The sequence below is a fragment of the Bos javanicus genome, chromosome X, assembly GCF_032452875.1.
Source record: "Bos javanicus breed banteng chromosome X, ARS-OSU_banteng_1.0, whole genome shotgun sequence".
NCBI lineage: Eukaryota > Metazoa > Chordata > Mammalia > Artiodactyla > Bovidae > Bos > Bos javanicus.
Genome location: NC_083897.1, coordinates 93,142,249 through 93,158,436, shown reverse-complemented (window position 1 = coordinate 93,158,436; position 16,188 = coordinate 93,142,249). Strand labels below are relative to the sequence as shown.

The window sequence follows — 16,188 nt, the reverse complement described above, 5'->3', positions numbered from 1 at the left end:
TCTCCTGTCCCCCTCCCCCGAGCAGAGCTGCAGGCCTGACCAAAGGCCCGGGGGTGTGGTAGTGTTGCGACGCGGCTATTCGCTGTTTTTCCCCGGGTGTAGAGACTTTCTGCCTGGACCTTGCCCGGACCGGCCTTGCCACCGCGGCGGGTGACGCGAGAGGCCAGCGCCCACTTGATTGGCTGAGCGGCGGACCGCCCACCTCGCCGGCCCCGCCCCGCGGCTCCGCCCCGGCCAAGCAGCGAATCACCGACAGTCCAGCCCGTAGAGAGGCCTGAACAAGATGGCAGCTGCTTGTCGGAGCGTGAAGGTAAGTGGGTTTTCGCCCTTCTGCACCCACTGGGACGGCGCAGCCATAGAACCAGCGGGGAGAGATCGGTGCTGGGAGAAAGCGTCACTCTTATCTAGGCCTGTTATTGCGACGGTGGGGCTCGGGAGGTGAAGGTCAACTCTCCGGGGCACGTGCATGTGCCCTGGATGTGGATGTGCACTGGCTGGCTGTCTGAGGATGAGACACCCAGAGGGTCCCATCGTTAAGATGAGGAGGCACATCTGGGTCAAGTCGCGGCGGTGACCGGGAGCCTCCCTCGCAGAAGCCTGGAGAATGGGTGGGGGTGGTCCGCACAGTGTAGTTGTTGACCGAGCTCCTCTTCACAGGGTCTGGTTGCCTTAATAACCGGCGGAGCCTCAGGCCTAGGCTTGGCCACAGCGGAGCGACTGGTGGGGCAGGGGGCCACTGCTGTACTTTTGGACCTGCCCAACTCAGATGGGGAGACCCAGGCCAAGAAGTTAGGGAAGAGCTGCGCCTTTGCCCCAGCCGACGTAAGTGGGGTTACCTCACCTCTCCCATGGGGTTCCTTTTCATAAAGGTGCCTGTCTTTGTGGGCAATGGACTCATCTCCTTTTCCCTTTTGGTCTGAGCTGTTTTCATACGCCTCCGGATAAAGAATTTCTAAAGCTGTGATTCACAACAGGGAGGAGGGCGGGGAGGGAGGTTGGAGATTAGCCATATCAGAATCTCCTCAAGGAGATATGTAGAGTTATTGTGCCCTGTAATTTTAATATTTACAAAGTCAAAAAACTTATCCTGAAACAAACTACAGAAAGTAAAGTTTGACAAAATCATATTAGCAAGTAGGGGTACCAAAAAGTTAGTTTATATTCATATCAATAATTCTCACAACTTATCTGATCCACAGCAGTTGAGAATCTCCAGGGGTATGTAAGTTTATCAAAAGAGGGTATAGATTTCAAAGATGTTTTGAAACACTGCTCTGTAATACCTAACATTTTCACCTTTGTCTCACTCTAGAGTTTTCTTTCCTTGGTCTCTCCCTTGCTTACACAGTCACTCGAAGACTGGATTTGCCCTGCGCCCCCAACCCCCTGCATGACTTAGTGGTATGTGTGTGATGGTAGATGAATACCTTCTCCACTTTTCCCTTTGAAGGTGACCTCAGAGAAGGATGTGCAAGCAGCCCTGACTCTAGCAAGAGAAAAGTTTGGCCGTGTGGATGTGGCAGTCAACTGTGCAGGCATTGCAGTGGCCAGCAAGACATATAACTTAAAGAAAAGCCAGGCCCATACCTTGGAGGACTTTCAGCGAGTTATCAATGTAAGGCCTTAGAGGTTCTCCAGGGGTAGTAGTAAGAAGTATCTGACTGTGAGTGTCCCCACACCCACAAAAGGCTACCTCTGCTTCAAGTCCTATATCATGTCTCTTCTGGTCCTCCAGGTGAATCTCATAGGCACCTTCAATGTGATCCGCCTGGTGGCTGGTGAGATGGGCCAGAACGAACCAGACCAGGGAGGCCAACGTGGGGTCATCATCAATACAGCCAGCGTAGCTGCCTTTGAGGGCCAGGTGTGTGAGTAGGGACAAGGCTTGTACCTTGGTGACTTGTTGGGGGCCCTGCCCCCTATGACCTCCACTCCCTCTCCAGGTTGGACAAGCTGCATACTCTGCTTCCAAGGGGGGCATAGTGGGCATGACATTGCCCATTGCTCGGGATCTGGCTCCTATGGGTATCCGGGTGATGACCATTGCTCCAGGTAGACATATCCCCTCCCTGCCACACCTGGGATTGGGTGGGATCTGTGGACAATTGAGCAGGGAAGGTATCTACCATCTAAACAGCAGCAGCCTTCTATCTCTGGACATAGGGAAGCACCACAAGTAGAGTTACGGTGAGGAGGGACCAGGTAGATATAAAAGTGAGGGTGGGTCTCTGATTCTGGCTGTCTTATCTAGGCCTATTTGGCACCCCGCTGTTGACCACCCTCCCAGATAAAGTGCGCAACTTCCTGGCCAGCCAGGTGCCCTTCCCCAGCCGACTTGGTGACCCTGCCGAGTATGCTCATCTGGTACAGGCCATCATCGAGAACTCATTCCTCAATGGAGAAGTCATCCGGCTGGATGGGGCCATCCGCATGCAGCCTTGAAGGGGGAAGGCAGAGAGAACAAAGGTTCCTCTGTCTTTCCCCCTCCTGGAGTGCTCTACTCCAGTTTGGAAGGAAGCCCAGTAGCCATTTTGTAACCTCTGCCTATCAGTCACCCTGTGTGCCTAATAAAGTCTCTGTTTCTCACGGAGGAGTGAGCAGCACTGTGTGCTGGGGGAGTTGGCATGGGGAAGAAATGTGAATGGGTGAAGACTGACAGGGTTGGATGCTCAGAACCCATGGGTGGGGTGGGAATGGCAGTACCTTACACCTTTTGTGTCCTATTACAACATGTAACCTTGATTTTAGTGAATAACTTTATTACCCAGGGTCAGAGGTGGGGTACTGGCTCAGCTCTCTTCCATTGGGAAATGGATTGGGGAGGGAGGGTCTGCAGTATTTTTCTCTCTGTTAGCTTCTGTGAGCTTGATGGTGGAGGTGGGAGAGGACCATCCTGAGCTCAGCGGCTGTTGGTGTTAAATTGCAGATGATATTGGGCTGTAGGTTGATTGGTATAGATTATTGAATTCAGATAATTCTGCCTGTAAAAGAAATCCAGAGGCCTCAGCTAATGGGCTTTCCCTGGCCCTTGCCATCCCTCCCTACCCTCCCTTGGCATTCATCCTTGCTGCCACCCACTAGAACTCACTGGGCTTTTGGCTCCATAGCCAGCTGCTGGTTGAAGGAGCCCAGTCCCCTCCGAAATTCAGCACACAGCTCCCTTTCCTGCTCTTCTAGCTCCTTTGCTGCCTGGGCCAAGTTTATGGCCTGGCTTTCCCATTTGGCATCCAGTGCTTGTTCAGCTTGGCGCTGTGCTTCCTTTTCATGGTGTTGTGTCTCCTGTACTTTCCTGATGGTGGCTCTCTGCTCTGGAGTCATGCCCTTCCAGCAATAGGGCAGGACTCTGTGGGGAGCCACGGGGTTTTGGGCAACCTGCGGGTTCTCAGTCAGTAGGTCACTTGTGATCTGGTTCTGGACCTCCACGAGATTCGCCTCCTGTTGTCGCTGATGCTCTTGGCGCTGCTGCTCAGCCAGCTTAACTGCCTGGTGGGGCCCCCAAATGTGAGCGTTTGGATGCCCAACCTCAGGGAGCTCTCAGTCACAGGGGGAGGGGGAGACATGGCCCTACTCTCCCCCATCTAAGGGAGAGAAGGAAGAGATACTGCATGGCCTTTGAGTGACTTAAGGTGGGGGAAGGGGTGGAATGGGCAGGGAACTCCTTTGCCCTCTGGAAGCCCTTAGACTGAGAGACTGGGGAAAGGAGGGCAGTGTTCTGTTCTCAGATCATCCTGAGCCTGGAGGTGGGGAAGGGGACCTTCTGCCCTGAGAGGGCCCTAGGGTGAAGGGGGAAGTTCCCAGGTAGATGAGAGGGCTGGTTTGATCGGTAGATTGGGGAAGCCTGGTGCCCTGGATGGTTCTTACGCTGTACATACCTGCGCTTTGTTGGCACTGGCCGTGGCAGCCATAATGGCTATGCGGCAGGACTCCTCCAGCTTGGCTAGTTGGGCGGCCCGCATGTCCATAGCTAGGCGTAGCTGGTCATTGAGCATGTCTACACAAAGAAATATGGCCAGGGCACTGTCATTCAGCCATTTGTTCAGCAAGCTTTGTGAATGTATGTTTATGCGTGTGCAAGCTATGTCTATGTATGTTTGGGAGTGGGGTAATGTCCTCATTGTAGGGATGTGTGGAAGCAGCTACTCTTTGGGGCTAGGGATAATAAAAGTGACAGCCACAAGGATTTCTCAGGTGCCTCACTGAAAGATGCTTCCAATGGACCTGGGTCTCAATGCCAGCTCTGTTGCTTCGGAGCTGTGTGACCTGGGGAAATTATTTCATCTCTGAGCTTCAGACTAAGGGCTAGGCTGCAGGCACAGCATGAGCAAAAGTATTTAAAGTGCTTCAGTCCAGCTACAGTGGTCTCCATGCTGTTACTAGAACATGCCAGACATTTCTGCCTTAGGGATTTGTAATAAATGATGCTCTTGTCTCATATTCTTTTGCTTCCTTCAGGTCTTTGCTCACTTTGCTCCTCAGTGAGGCCTTCTGTCTTTCCTACCTAAAATTGCCACCTGCCTGACCCCAAAATTTATCCTCCTCTGATTTATTTTTCTCCCTAGCATTTATCGCCATCCAATATACCTTACATTTTACTTAATTATTTTTGTCTATTGCCTGTCTCTCTACTCACTACAAGGTAACCTTTGTAAAAGCAGGGACGTTTGTCTGTTTTATCCACTGCCATACACTAGCACCTATATCAGAGCCTGGTACATAGTGGGTGCTCGGTAAATATCAAATAAGGAAGTGAAGAAACAGCATGATCTGTATCTTAAATTACAAGTAGTCTGCTCTTACTGGGGCATAAAATGCAAGTGACTCGGGAGCTCTACAGGGGCCAAACTAAGGACTGGAAACTTGACCCTGAAGGTGATGGCGAATATGGAAGGATTTTAAGTAAGGGGGTGACATGGTTAGATTTGCATTTTAGAAGGCTCCTTTTGGTGCCAGTATAAAGGACAGTGAGGCTGGTGGGAGACAGTGGAGGTAGGGAAGCCATCTTGGAGGCTATGGCAGTAGGCCAGCTGAGAGGGCTGAAACCAGGACAGTGATGGAAAGGATGCAGGGGAAATATATGGAGGTTTCATCAGCAGAATTTGATGGATTGGATTAGGGAGTAAGGGAGAGCAAAAGACTTGGATGCTTCCCAGGGTCCTGGCTGGGATGACTCCATGCATGATGTGGCTACCTCTGGAACTAGAGGATACAGAATGCAGAGCAGGTTAGGGATCACTGATGAATTCTCTTTAGGAAGCTGAATTGGAGGTGGTCAGCAGCCACCTGGATATCTGACTGCAGGTAAAGAGTCCTCAGCATAGAGATGGTGATGTGGTAGCTGAAACCAGAATGAGGGTCGAGGGCACCTGAGGCAAGTATACAGGGTAAGGAGAGCAGTGTGCCAAGGACAAAGTCTCTAGAAGGAAGAGGAATGATCGGAGAGCTATAGCAGAATATGCTGTCACAGAAGCCAAGGAAGAGAGAGGTTTAAGAAGGAACATGTGATAAGAGTCAAGTGTAGCAAGAAAGTCCAAGTAAAGGAGAAAAGACTGAACAGAGCCTCTTGTACCTGATAACACAAAGGGCATTGATGATTTTTGTAAGAGTAGTGTCAGTGCAGGTGTGTGGGGAGAAATAAGATCTCAGGAGTTGAAGTGTGACTGGAAAGTTAGGAAGGAATGACAGCAAGTGGAGACAGATTTTTCAAAAAGTATGGCTGTAAAGGAAAAGAGCTAGCTCATAGCATCTACAGGAATCAGAATGGAGAGAGGCTTTTGTTTTATTCTTAAGGAGGGTTATACAGAGACTTCCCTGTTGGTCCAGTGGTTAAGAATCCTGCCGGTTCAGGGGACACGGGTTCAATCCCTGGTCTGGGAAGATTCCACATCCCTCGGGGCAACTGGGCCCATGTGCCACAACTACTGAAGCTGTGCACCCTAGAGCCCATGCTCCACAACAAGAAAAAGTCCTTGCGCAGCAACAAAGACCCAGCACAGCCAAAAAGAAATAAAAAATTTAAAAAGTTTTTTTAAAAAAGGGTTAGACATAAGCATGTTTATAGCCTTCACAGAATACGGCCAGTGAAAAGTGTTGAGAACCTCAGGGCCAGGGCATACCTGAGGGAGCACAACCTGCATGGGAGGCAGGGGAAATGGGGTCCAGAGCATAGGTTAAAGGCTTGGCTCTGGAGAGGCACAGGGACAGACTTCGGAGACTGGATGGCAGGGGAAGGGAGGATAGGGGTGCCTGGTTTCCTTTTGGTCTTCATAGCAACTCAAATAGGAAAGGTCACCCCGTTTCCAGATGAGGTCCAGAGGTGAAGTAAAATGCCTAAGGTTACACAGCCAGCGCTTAGTAAGTTAGAATCCAGATCTCTCAAGGAATCAGCTCATGCTCCTTTCATGACACTACATAGACTCTCCCCCAGCATTCTGCTGTTCTGTTGCCTACCTCTACCTTCTTGTACACCTGCCTGTTGTCACTAGGTAGCTGGCCCCCGGTGCCACTGCAGCTACTTTTTGGTGATTTGGTAATCACCAAATACTCCTAATTTCTCAATCTAATAGGTTTCTTTTCCTATCTGAACTTTTCTGAGGGCATTTGACATTGACGACTCCCTCTCTGAAACCTCCCTTGGCCCCTGAGTCCCCATTTTCTCATGGTGACAGAGCAAATATGGTGTAGCAATCAAGAGTGTGGGCTCTGGAGCCAACCTGCCACTGAGTTCACTCCCCCCCTCCATGACCCACTAGCTGTATGATTTTGGGCAACTTAATATCTCTGTTCTTCAGTTCTTTCAGTTTCCTCCACAGAAAATAGGGATATCACTAGTACTTGCCTCATAGGGTTGTTGAAGATGAAATAAGTTAATACATGGTAGAAAGCTTGGCACAGTGTCTGGTACCCAGTAAGGGTTAGCTCTTCCTCTTGCTGCCCACTCTGCCTAGAATGGCCTTTTCTCATTCACTCTCTGCCTTGCCAAAATTGTACCCAGCTTTCTAAAATTTGGTTCCTGACAGCTGGCCTGTGCCAACCCCCTACCATCCCTCCCTTCCCCTGTGAGAACTAACACTCCCATCTTGATGTTCCCTCTGTGTCCTATGGACTTCCCTCATAGCTCAGTTGATAAAGAATCTGGCTGCAATGCAGGAGACCCTGGTTCAATTCCTGGGTGGGGAAGATCCTCTGGAGAAGGGATAGGCTACCCACTCCAGTATTCTTGGACTTCCCTTATGGCTCAGCTGGTAAAGAATCCGCCTGCAATGTGGGAGACCTGGGTTCGATCCCTGGGTTGGGAAGATCCCTGGAGAAGGGAAAGGCTACCCACTCCAGTATTCTGGCTTGGAGAATTCCATGGACTGTATAGTCCATGGGGTTGCAAAGAGTCAGACACGACTGAGTGATGTCCTGTATATATTTCTATCACAGTACCTGTCATAGTACCTAATGCAGTGTTAAAGCATAGATATTTGCTGGTAAATAACTTGTGCATGTGTTTTTTCTTTTTACTCTAAACTGATTTTCTGGAAGTCCTGGTTCTGTGGGTTTCTGGAGGGCAGGGTGCCTGTCTTGTTTATTTTGGTCTTCAGTTGTTCATTCAATGATGATTTTGTTGAACTCCTGACACTGGCAGGCAATGTACTAGGTAACTGGGATATAGAGGTGGAAACGAAAGATGTGGTTCATCTTCAGTGAGCTGACATTTGGGGGGAGAAAGACATTCCACAAATACCTCTATGGTAAGTGGTATAACAAAACACTGTGCTACAACAGGGGTGGTTTTAAAGGTGAGTGGTGTGAGTAGGTAAGAGATGGTTCTTGCCCTTACTCTAATGGAAGAGGGGAACATGGCCACAGATGTCAGAGTAATAGTAGCTACTGGTTATTGTAGCTACTATTCTACTGATGCTTGTGCTTTACTTACAGCATCTCATTTCATTCTCACATGAGCTGTGTGGTATGGATAATTTCCTCATTTTAAAGATAAGCAAACTGAAGCACACAGAGAGGAGGGTTCATTTCCCAAAACTAGCTAGTAAGTGGCAGGACCATTAGGTTTGTCTCTACTCTGCTGTCTCCAGGTAATGGAGTGCCAGGCTATCAGGGATCAATGGCTACACTGTCAGTTGATGAAGGAGATTGGGACCTTTCAGCATCAGCCCTTATGTGAAACTGGACCTGCCCATACAGTTCTGGTCTTCCACTCAGGATGCCTCCCCACTGGGCCTCAGGTCACGACCTGGAGGGCCTCGCTACTTACCTGCACAGTTCTCATCAACTCTGGCTTGCTGTTGCTCTTGTAGCTGCCTCTCCAGGCTGTATTGGAACTGCTCCTGCTGCATTCTCAGATATGTGGCCCTCTCCAGATCTTCCCCAGAGAAGCACTGCAGGCTGGCTTGGCCATAGTAGGGAGCATTGTCACCAAGATAAGCTGGAAACTCCCTCCAGAGTTGGTTTGAATTCCAGAAGTCTAATTCACACCTGTTCCTGAGTTTCTGCCTCTGTTCTCTAAAGTTTTGGACTTTCTTGGCCAGCCGACGTGTCCGTTCTGCCTGTTCCTTCTCTAGCATCTGAGCCACCAGATCATATCGCACCTGGTTGGTACCTGGGGGTGGTGGGTAGGGGCATGGAGAAGGCCCCACAGGAGAGACAGCCTATTCAGCACAGCCACTGCTCCCAAAGGCCCATCTGGTTTGTCTTACCACACCCCCCAGACCTCAGGCTGCACTCCAGAGCAGAACTGCCCTGCCTTAGCCCACTCAGGTCCTTGCTTTTCCCCCTTGGCTGGCCTCCGGCCTTGGGCTTTTTACCATAAGCTGCCTCCTTGCTCCGTTCTGTTGCCTCCTGAAGCTTTCGTTCTTCCACCTGGTTGTTCAGGGCTTCAACATCCACCTGATCCCAAAGAAATGGGCTAAATCAAGGTAGGAGCTCAGCAGTGGGCCTCAAATGCTCTAACACAGACTGCTCAGAATTTATCTGCCTCAAAATCCTCCTATAGGATCCACAGTATCTACTGGATAATGTCCCACCATCTCACCATGGTTTGTAAGTCCCTCGGTGGTCTAGCCTCTGCCTCCAGGCTCTTCTCACCCTCTTCCCTTCTCCCACCCTCAGGAGCTCTGCTTACAGTTCTCTACATACATATCTTATGCTGTTTCATACTGATAGCCTTTGCTCCAGCAGCTCCCTCCACTTGGAACACTCTTTCCTCCCCTTTTTACCCAAACTCCTATTCATCCCTTAAGACCAGCTGAGACTTTCCTGATCCCTCCAGCAGGTGCTACTACCATAGAACCTAGGACCCACTATCCTCATTACCTTGAACTTTGCCTCTATTGATTGTCTCCTAGGCTGTGAGCTTGCCAAGGGCAGAGACTGGGCCTTAGTCAGCTTTGTGTCCCTATTGCCTAACCCAGTGCTTGGCACAGAACAGGCCTTGAAACGTTTGCCAACTAGCTCTCAAGTCACACCACTCATCCACCCACCCAGCAATCTATTTTTTTCTTAACTATCAATATTTTCTCTTTATTTTGATTATAATTCATTTAAAACATTTCAAAATAGTGCAAAAGGGAATACAGCTTAGGGAAGAGTAAGTGTCCCTCCCATCAGTTACCAGTTTCTTATGTAGCCTTCCAGAGAGTTTTGGCATATGCATGCGATACCAAATATTCTTTATAGACTTCTTTTGGCTCCATTTACTTGTCTCTTGAAAACCACACCACTTGGCCCAGAGTTGACTGGAGAAGAGTCAGCTGTCACTGGCTCCTCTTCCCCTTCACCTCTAGGCCTCTTTCTCAGGCCCTCACCACACGTGGGGGTGGGTGCCTTTTTCCCTTCCTCCCTCCTTTATAACCCTGCAGTCTGCTCAAATCAGGGAGGGGCTGTAATGGGCACGGCTATGTTCTTCTCCTGGTGTAAGAGTGAGGTGACCCCTGGTCCAGAGAAAGTCCCCACTGCCCACTCACCCCCATGACTCTGGTCCTCACATTGAAGAATCGACTCTGTCGCTCCTTTTCTTGATTTCTTCTAGCTTCGATGGCTGCCACCTCCTTGGGATCTGGTGGCAGATCTACCTGATACATCTGGAGCAAGTGCAAGTTGGATGGCCAATCAGTGCTAACCATCATACTTGACTATACCCCCACCCCCATTCCTTTCTCCCCACAGTATCTTACCAGCTATTGATTCCTACTGATTTTACTTCCTGACATATTTCATATCTGTGTTTTCCATCTCTGCTGTCACAACCCTAATTCAGGCCTCACAAGCTGGTGCCAGATAATGTTCCCAGGAACCTCACTGGGCTCCCTTGCTCCAGTGTTAGGCTCTCTACTGCTTCTCTGCCTTGGCTACCAAAGTGATTTTTCTGAAAGCAAATCTGACCATGGCACACCTCAGCTTAAAAGCTTTGAAAGTATCTATAAAGCAAGGGGGCTTCCCAGGTGACTCAATGGTAAAGAATCTGCCTGCCAGTGCAGGAGATGCAGGAGGGAAGATCCCCTGGAGGAGGAAATGACAGCCCGCTCCAGTATTCTTGCCTGGAGAATCCAATGGATGGTGGAGCCTGGTGGGCTACAATGAGTTGAACAGGACTGAGCATGGATGCATGGCATAAACCAAATTGTTCCCCAATGTTTTTGTTTATGAGTCTTCATGATCTGATTCCTGCTCACCTTTCCAAGTCTCAAACTGATTTACAACATCCCTTTTGCATTACGCTCTATTTAGTTTTTTCTGTTTTAGTAAATGCCACCACCGTTCCCCCTTTATTTTTATTACTTATGCTGTAGTCAAATTAAAGGCTTAAATTTGCCTGTATTCCTTTGTATTTTGGGAAGCCCAGCCAAAGCCACAGTCAAAATCTCTTGCTAACATAAATCTGATCATGTCTTGCACCTGCTTAAAATCCTCCATTGGCTTCCTGCCACAGTTAGAATTAGACCCAAACCCCTTACTGTGGGCTTTCAAGATTCGGTTCCTGCACACCTCTCCAGTTCATCTCATGCCTCCCTCTTCCTTGTTTACTGTTCTCCAGGTACGCTGGCTTCCTATCAAGTCCTCCAACACTACAACTGTTCCCACCTCAGGGCCTTTATACATTGCATTCCTTTGCTTGGAATACCATTCATCAACTCCTTCTACAGCTAGTTCCAACCTCACTTATTCACTGTCTAACCATTTTGTAACTGAAATATTTGATGCACACAGGGGAATTATATATAAGCCATATGTAACTTAGGAAGCATGATAAAAGAGACCCATGAACCAACTCCCCAGTTAAGAAATAGAACATGATTAATACTATTTAAGTGTCTTGTGTCTGTTCTCCCTCATCCTTACCCTAAGAACCACTATCCAAAATGTCACCATTCCCTTAGTAATATGCACTAATATACCATATATGTGTGTATGATTCCCTGAACAATATTTTAAAACATTCTGTCTTGAACCTCGATGGAGTATCACACAGTATGCATTCTTCTGCATCTTGTTTTTTTCACCCATGTTCATTTATCAATTAACAAATATCTGTGAAGTGCCTACTGACAGACAATCCCTTAAGCGTTTGAGAGACATCAAGGAGCAAAAGTGACAAAAATCTGAGTCCTTGTGATAGTTACTTTCTAGTGGGGACAGACAAGACTAGAGAGAGTACATTAAATAGTTTGTAAGAAGATGATCAGTGCTTTGGGAAAAAATATAGAGCAGGATAAGGGGAATTGGAAGTGCTAAGGAAATGGGGAGAGTGTTGCAATTTTAAATATGGAAGTCAGGGGAGGCATAACTGGGAAAGAAATAGTTGAAGAAGGTGAGGGAGTCTCCTATGCAGATAACTAGGAGGAGAGCACTGCAAGTAGAGGGAACAAGTGCAGAGGCCTTAAGGTGGACACAAGAGGCACTCACACATTCAAGAGGACAGCAGGGAGGCAAGTGTGTGAATGAAGGAGGAGTGGGAAATAACATTAGATTGGGTGGGGAGATGCAGAGCATGTAGGACTTCACAGACCATTGTAAAGGCTGCAGCTTCTACTCAGAAAAATGGGCAGCCATTGGAGGATTTTGAGCAGTGGGAGTAATGTGTCCTGTCTTTGATTTGTAAAGGATTGCTCTGGCTGGTGTGTTAAGAATAGACTGGAAGGGATGGGAAGGGAGGCTACAGGCAGGGAGACCAGACAGGAGGCTATTGCAGTTGTACAGGCAAGAGATGATGATCACGCCAGGTTAGTAGCAGCAGATGTAGGGAGAAGTGGTCAGATTCTGGATATATTTTGAAGGCAGAGCCAGCAGGACTTCCTGATGGATTGGATGTGCTGTGAGGAAGCAGTGTTAAGAATGACTTCAAGGATTTGGACTGGAGCAGTCAGATGCATTGCTATCAACTAAATAGTCTGTATGAAGAGAATAGAATAGGATGAGAATCTGGAGATTGGTTTTGGAGGTGTTGAGTTTGAGAGGTCAATACCCATTGATAGATACAGATAGTATGGAAAATTTTGTTATTTTTCAAAAAGATTTGCTATTGGGAATTTCCTTGCTGTCCAGTGGTTAGGACTCTGCACTTCCACTTCAGGGGGCATAGGTTTGATCCCTGCTGGGGAACTAAGATCTCACAAGGCCCCCCAAAAGTTTTCTTTGCTATTCCTCCTTACAGGATTCTATATTCTTATTATATTGCCCTCGCGATTAGCCACATAATCTGCTTTGCCCTCTGGAAAGTGAGAATTGACAGTGCCATTCCTAAGCAGAACTAAGAGCCATTAAGTGATAGCCATGTTCTCTCTTTACTGCTGTGGGACCAGCAATGTCCCAGGTGAGGGCTGTCCCTTCAGTCTTGGTCCTGGAGTGAAGACAGAGCAGAGATGTAGCCAACCCACAATGGACAAGAAGCAGAGTGAGAAACCTGTCTTTATGAGCTGCTGAGACTTAGAAACATTTTTTAAGTTTATTTGGGCAAAAAACAAATTGGGCACTGCCAAACCGGAAGTGGTTAAGAGCTTAAGGAAAGATGTTTAAAGAGATGGAAAACAAGGAAATTATTTGATTGGCTATAGCTGAAGTGCTTGTTTTATTTGAGAAGGCCTAGTTGACTGTGTTTGGATTGGTTGTTCTTAGGGTTTTTTTTTTTAATAGTTTTTAAAGGTTACTTCCCATTAACAGTTAGTACAAAGTATTGGTTTTATTCCCCCTGATGTACAATACATAGCTGAGCCTATCTTACACCCAATAGTTTGTACCTCCCACTCTTTTACCCCTATAGTACCCCTTCCCCATCACTGGTAACCACTAGTTTGTATCTGTAAGTCTGCTCCTTTTATATTATATTCACTAGTTTGTTGTATGTGTTAGCTTCCACATATAGCCGCTGAGATTTTGAGGTTGTTTGTAACCTCAGCATAATCCACCCCTTCCTGACTGATACAAGGAATGTAAAGCTATGAGGCAGTAAGAGATCTCTAAGGTACTCTAGGTGGATAAGAATGCCTCAGGGGAGATAGGGAGAGGAGGAGCCAGCTCTGGAGGCTGAGTGGCGAGTGAGATGAAGTGAAGTGTGAAAGTCGCTCAGTTGCTTCAGGCTCTGAGAGGTGGAATGGGCTTAAAAACTGGAGTTCCCTGACAAGCTGAGTGAAGAAAGTGCTTTTGGGAGGAGAGAGTGAGCAACTGATGATGGGTTAAATAAGATGAGGACTGAGAACTGACTGATTTGAAGGGGAGGGTTGCTTCTGACCTTGATGAGAACATTTTTGGTGGGGCCTGACTGAAGCGGGTTCAAGAGAGACTAGGACTCTGCAGCACAAACAATCCAGTTTAGTTAATTGCCAAAAAAGAGGAACTTGTAGATTAAGAGAGAGAGATATATACAGCTGGAAGTGTCCCTAGTATATGCCTAGAAGTGGAAGTGCTGGATCATAGGGCATCAGCCTATTTAAACTTTACAAGATAATGTTATTTTCCAAGACTGCACCAATTTATACTTTCACTATAGTGCATATAAACTCTAGCTACACCACATCCTCAGCAACACTTGATGTTACAGACTTTTTAATTTTTGCCAACTTGTGGGTATAAAGTTATAATTATCAATTTTAATTGGCATTTTCCTTATTGCTGATGAGGTTGCAACATCTTTTCATGTGTGTTTTGGGCATTTTTTCTTTCTCTTCTGTGAAGTGCCCATTCATATCTTTTGTTCATTAAAAAATGTTTGTCCTCTTCTTATTAATTTTAGGAGTTTTCTTATGTATTCTGCACATCAATCATTTCTTAGTTTACCTGTGGGAAACATCTTCAATTTGTGGCTTGTGTTTTCACTTTGTTATTATTTTATAATAATTTATGTTAACGATCGATACATACAAAGGAAAATGGTTAACACATATAAGTTATGAAATACAACAAAATGAACACCTGCAAACCCTCCACAGAACCCAGATTGATACTTTAGAAGCTTTTTGTGTGCACTTATCATCTTTTCACCTTATGTTATAATTTGGAGGAATTTGAATGCAGTCAAATTTACCAATCTTTTACTTTAAGTTCAGAAGTTTTTATCATTTAAGAAATCCCCTGAGGTGATAAAGATATTCTCCTATATATCCTAAAATTTCTAAAGTTTTGCTTTTCTCATTTAAGTTTTTAATCTATTTAGGAATTGCATTTTGTATATGGTGTGAGAAGTAGGGATCCCATTTGATTTTCTCTCCAAAAAGCTACATTTCATCTTAAATGGAAGTTATTGTTGTTTAGTTGCTAAGTCCTGTCCAACTGTTTTGCCACCCCAAAGTGTAGCCCGCCAGGCTCTGCCATTCATGGGATTTCTAGTTCCTGTCCATTATGAGATTGCTGTCCTTTGGTCATTTTATCCCCTCAGCCTGATCACACCAGTATCTCCCAACTGAACTTCATTTACTCGATTGCATCAACCAGGCTTTCTCATTTTTCTGGACTTGTCCTAAGACTCTTCCCAGCCTCCAGACATCGTTTAAAAAATAGTTACAGGAATGGCTGTAGCAGCCACCAGACCCTTTCCATGTCTAAGTCTAAGCACTGACGCCAGCTTGCTTATATTCCATCTGCCACCACAATATAAGGTCAAACTGAAGGGGAGGATTCCACAGACAGCTTCTTGAACTGCTAACATCATGGCTTAATAAAGAGCAGGTAATAAGGTAATGGGGCATGATGGGATGGAGCAGAGGGATAGAAAAGATGGGAAACAGGAAAGGGACAGAAAGGTCAGGGGCAGAGGGGGAAAAGAGGGAGGAGGGCTACTGGGCGGTTGATAGGGGTAGAGGGCAGAGCAGAGAAAAGGAAGAGAAGCAAGAGACTGGTCAGAGAGGGGATGGAGAGGAGGGAATTGGATGGGAGTGAGGCATGAAAAGACAGATGAAGAGGGGGAAGGGAAGAAGTTATTCGATAAGAGGTGGAGAGCACAGGCTTAGGGACCCTGACTCCCAGGGGTTCACACAAAATACCTTTCTCATCAAGGAGTTCCAATTGTAAAGCTCCCAGGTTAGGTCCAAGACTATAGCGGCAGTCTCTGAACTCTGCTTGGAGAAGAAGGAGAGAGTCGCGCGGGCGGTGGCGGGGCGGGGAGGTGGGGGGTGGCGCGGGTAGGGGTAGTACCTCTGGCCACAGTTTTCCCCAGCCCTTATCCCCGTCGCTCCAGAGTTCCCTCGACTCCATTCACACCTCATCCCCGTTAACACCCTATCCCATGTATAACTCTACCCCACTCCAATTCCAACCTCAGCAAGATTTGAGCTCCTCTAACACGGAATCCTCCTGCTGGCCCCTCCGTCCTCCCCTCCCTGGGGTCATTCCAATTCCCGACCCTTTTCTAGTCTGAACCTTCCCGCCGGCCAGGCAAAAGCCGCAGCCGGGCTCCCACCTTCCTCTTGCCCTGGAGGGCATAACCCTCCTGTGACTTCTGACTTGTCTCAGCAAGGGTCGGCCTCGTCAGCCAGCTTTCCGGGATCCTCAAAGCTGCAGACACCTCACTGCACTGCTTGCCTCCTCAACTATTAGGTCGCTTGTAGCGGCGGTTTGCACTGCCAAGCAACAAGAAAAGGGGGCGGGGCCCGAACGCCAGTCATAACCTCGCGCCTTGGCAACCGATCAACAAAACCGCCATATCTGCCCGAATGCCCCGCCCCTTGGTTCCCGCCCGCGCCGGAAGTCGAAAATCCC

The 16,188-nt window shown here is 47.6% G+C and overlaps 2 protein-coding genes across 4 annotated transcripts; one reads left to right on the top strand and one right to left on the bottom strand.

Annotated features, from left to right (window-relative positions):
* The first annotated feature begins 202 nt into the window (after positions 1–202).
* On the top strand, positions 203–2,590 carry HSD17B10 (hydroxysteroid 17-beta dehydrogenase 10). The gene is made up of 6 exons (XM_061410213.1): positions 203–310; positions 658–822; positions 1,451–1,615; positions 1,736–1,864; positions 1,944–2,052; positions 2,252–2,590. Exons 1-6 carry the CDS (start codon positions 284–286, stop codon positions 2,440–2,442), a joined length of 786 nt encoding a protein of 261 aa, XP_061266197.1. The 5' UTR covers positions 203–283; the 3' UTR covers positions 2,443–2,590.
* A 148-nt stretch (positions 2,591–2,738) lies between these two features.
* On the bottom strand, positions 2,739–16,103 carry RIBC1 (RIB43A domain with coiled-coils 1). 3 transcript variants are annotated; one of them, XM_061410210.1, is made up of 8 exons: positions 15,890–16,103; positions 15,474–15,545; positions 9,987–10,082; positions 8,808–8,889; positions 8,258–8,602; positions 3,873–3,991; positions 3,089–3,483; positions 2,739–2,981 (listed from the first exon to the last, which is right to left on the bottom strand). In XM_061410210.1, exons 2-8 carry the CDS (start codon positions 15,480–15,482, stop codon positions 2,900–2,902), a joined length of 1,128 nt encoding a protein of 375 aa, XP_061266194.1. In that variant the 5' UTR covers positions 15,483–15,545; positions 15,890–16,103; the 3' UTR covers positions 2,739–2,899. The 3 variants fall into 3 exon arrangements, with proteins under 3 accessions (XP_061266194.1, XP_061266193.1, XP_061266195.1); XM_061410209.1 differs by having other exon boundaries at positions 9,966–10,082; positions 15,890–16,100; XM_061410211.1 differs by lacking the exon at positions 3,089–3,483 and having other exon boundaries at positions 9,966–10,082; positions 15,890–16,101.
* Positions 16,104–16,188: the final 85 nt, after the last annotated feature.

What these genes read in the sequence shown, in the direction of transcription:
- HSD17B10 (XM_061410213.1), top strand. Translation starts at nt 284, where the DNA reads ATGGCAGCTGCTTGTCGGAGCGTGAAG. An exon ending in CTGCTTGTCGGAGCGTGAAG is followed by an intron (nt 311 to 657) that starts GTAAGTGGGTTT and finishes TCCTCTTCACAG; the next exon opens with GGTCTGGTTGCCTTAATAAC. An exon ending in GGTGATGACCATTGCTCCAG is followed by an intron (nt 2,053 to 2,251) that starts GTAGACATATCC and finishes TGTCTTATCTAG; the next exon opens with GCCTATTTGGCACCCCGCTG.
- RIBC1 (XM_061410209.1), bottom strand. An exon ending in GAGCAAGGAGGCAGCTTATG is followed by an intron (nt 8,603 to 8,807) that starts GTAAAAAGCCCA and finishes CACCACCCCCAG; the next exon opens with GTACCAACCAGGTGCGATAT. An exon ending in AGTTGATGAGAACTGTGCAG is followed by an intron (nt 3,992 to 8,257) that starts GTAAGTAGCGAG and finishes TTCTTTGTGTAG; the next exon opens with ACATGCTCAATGACCAGCTA.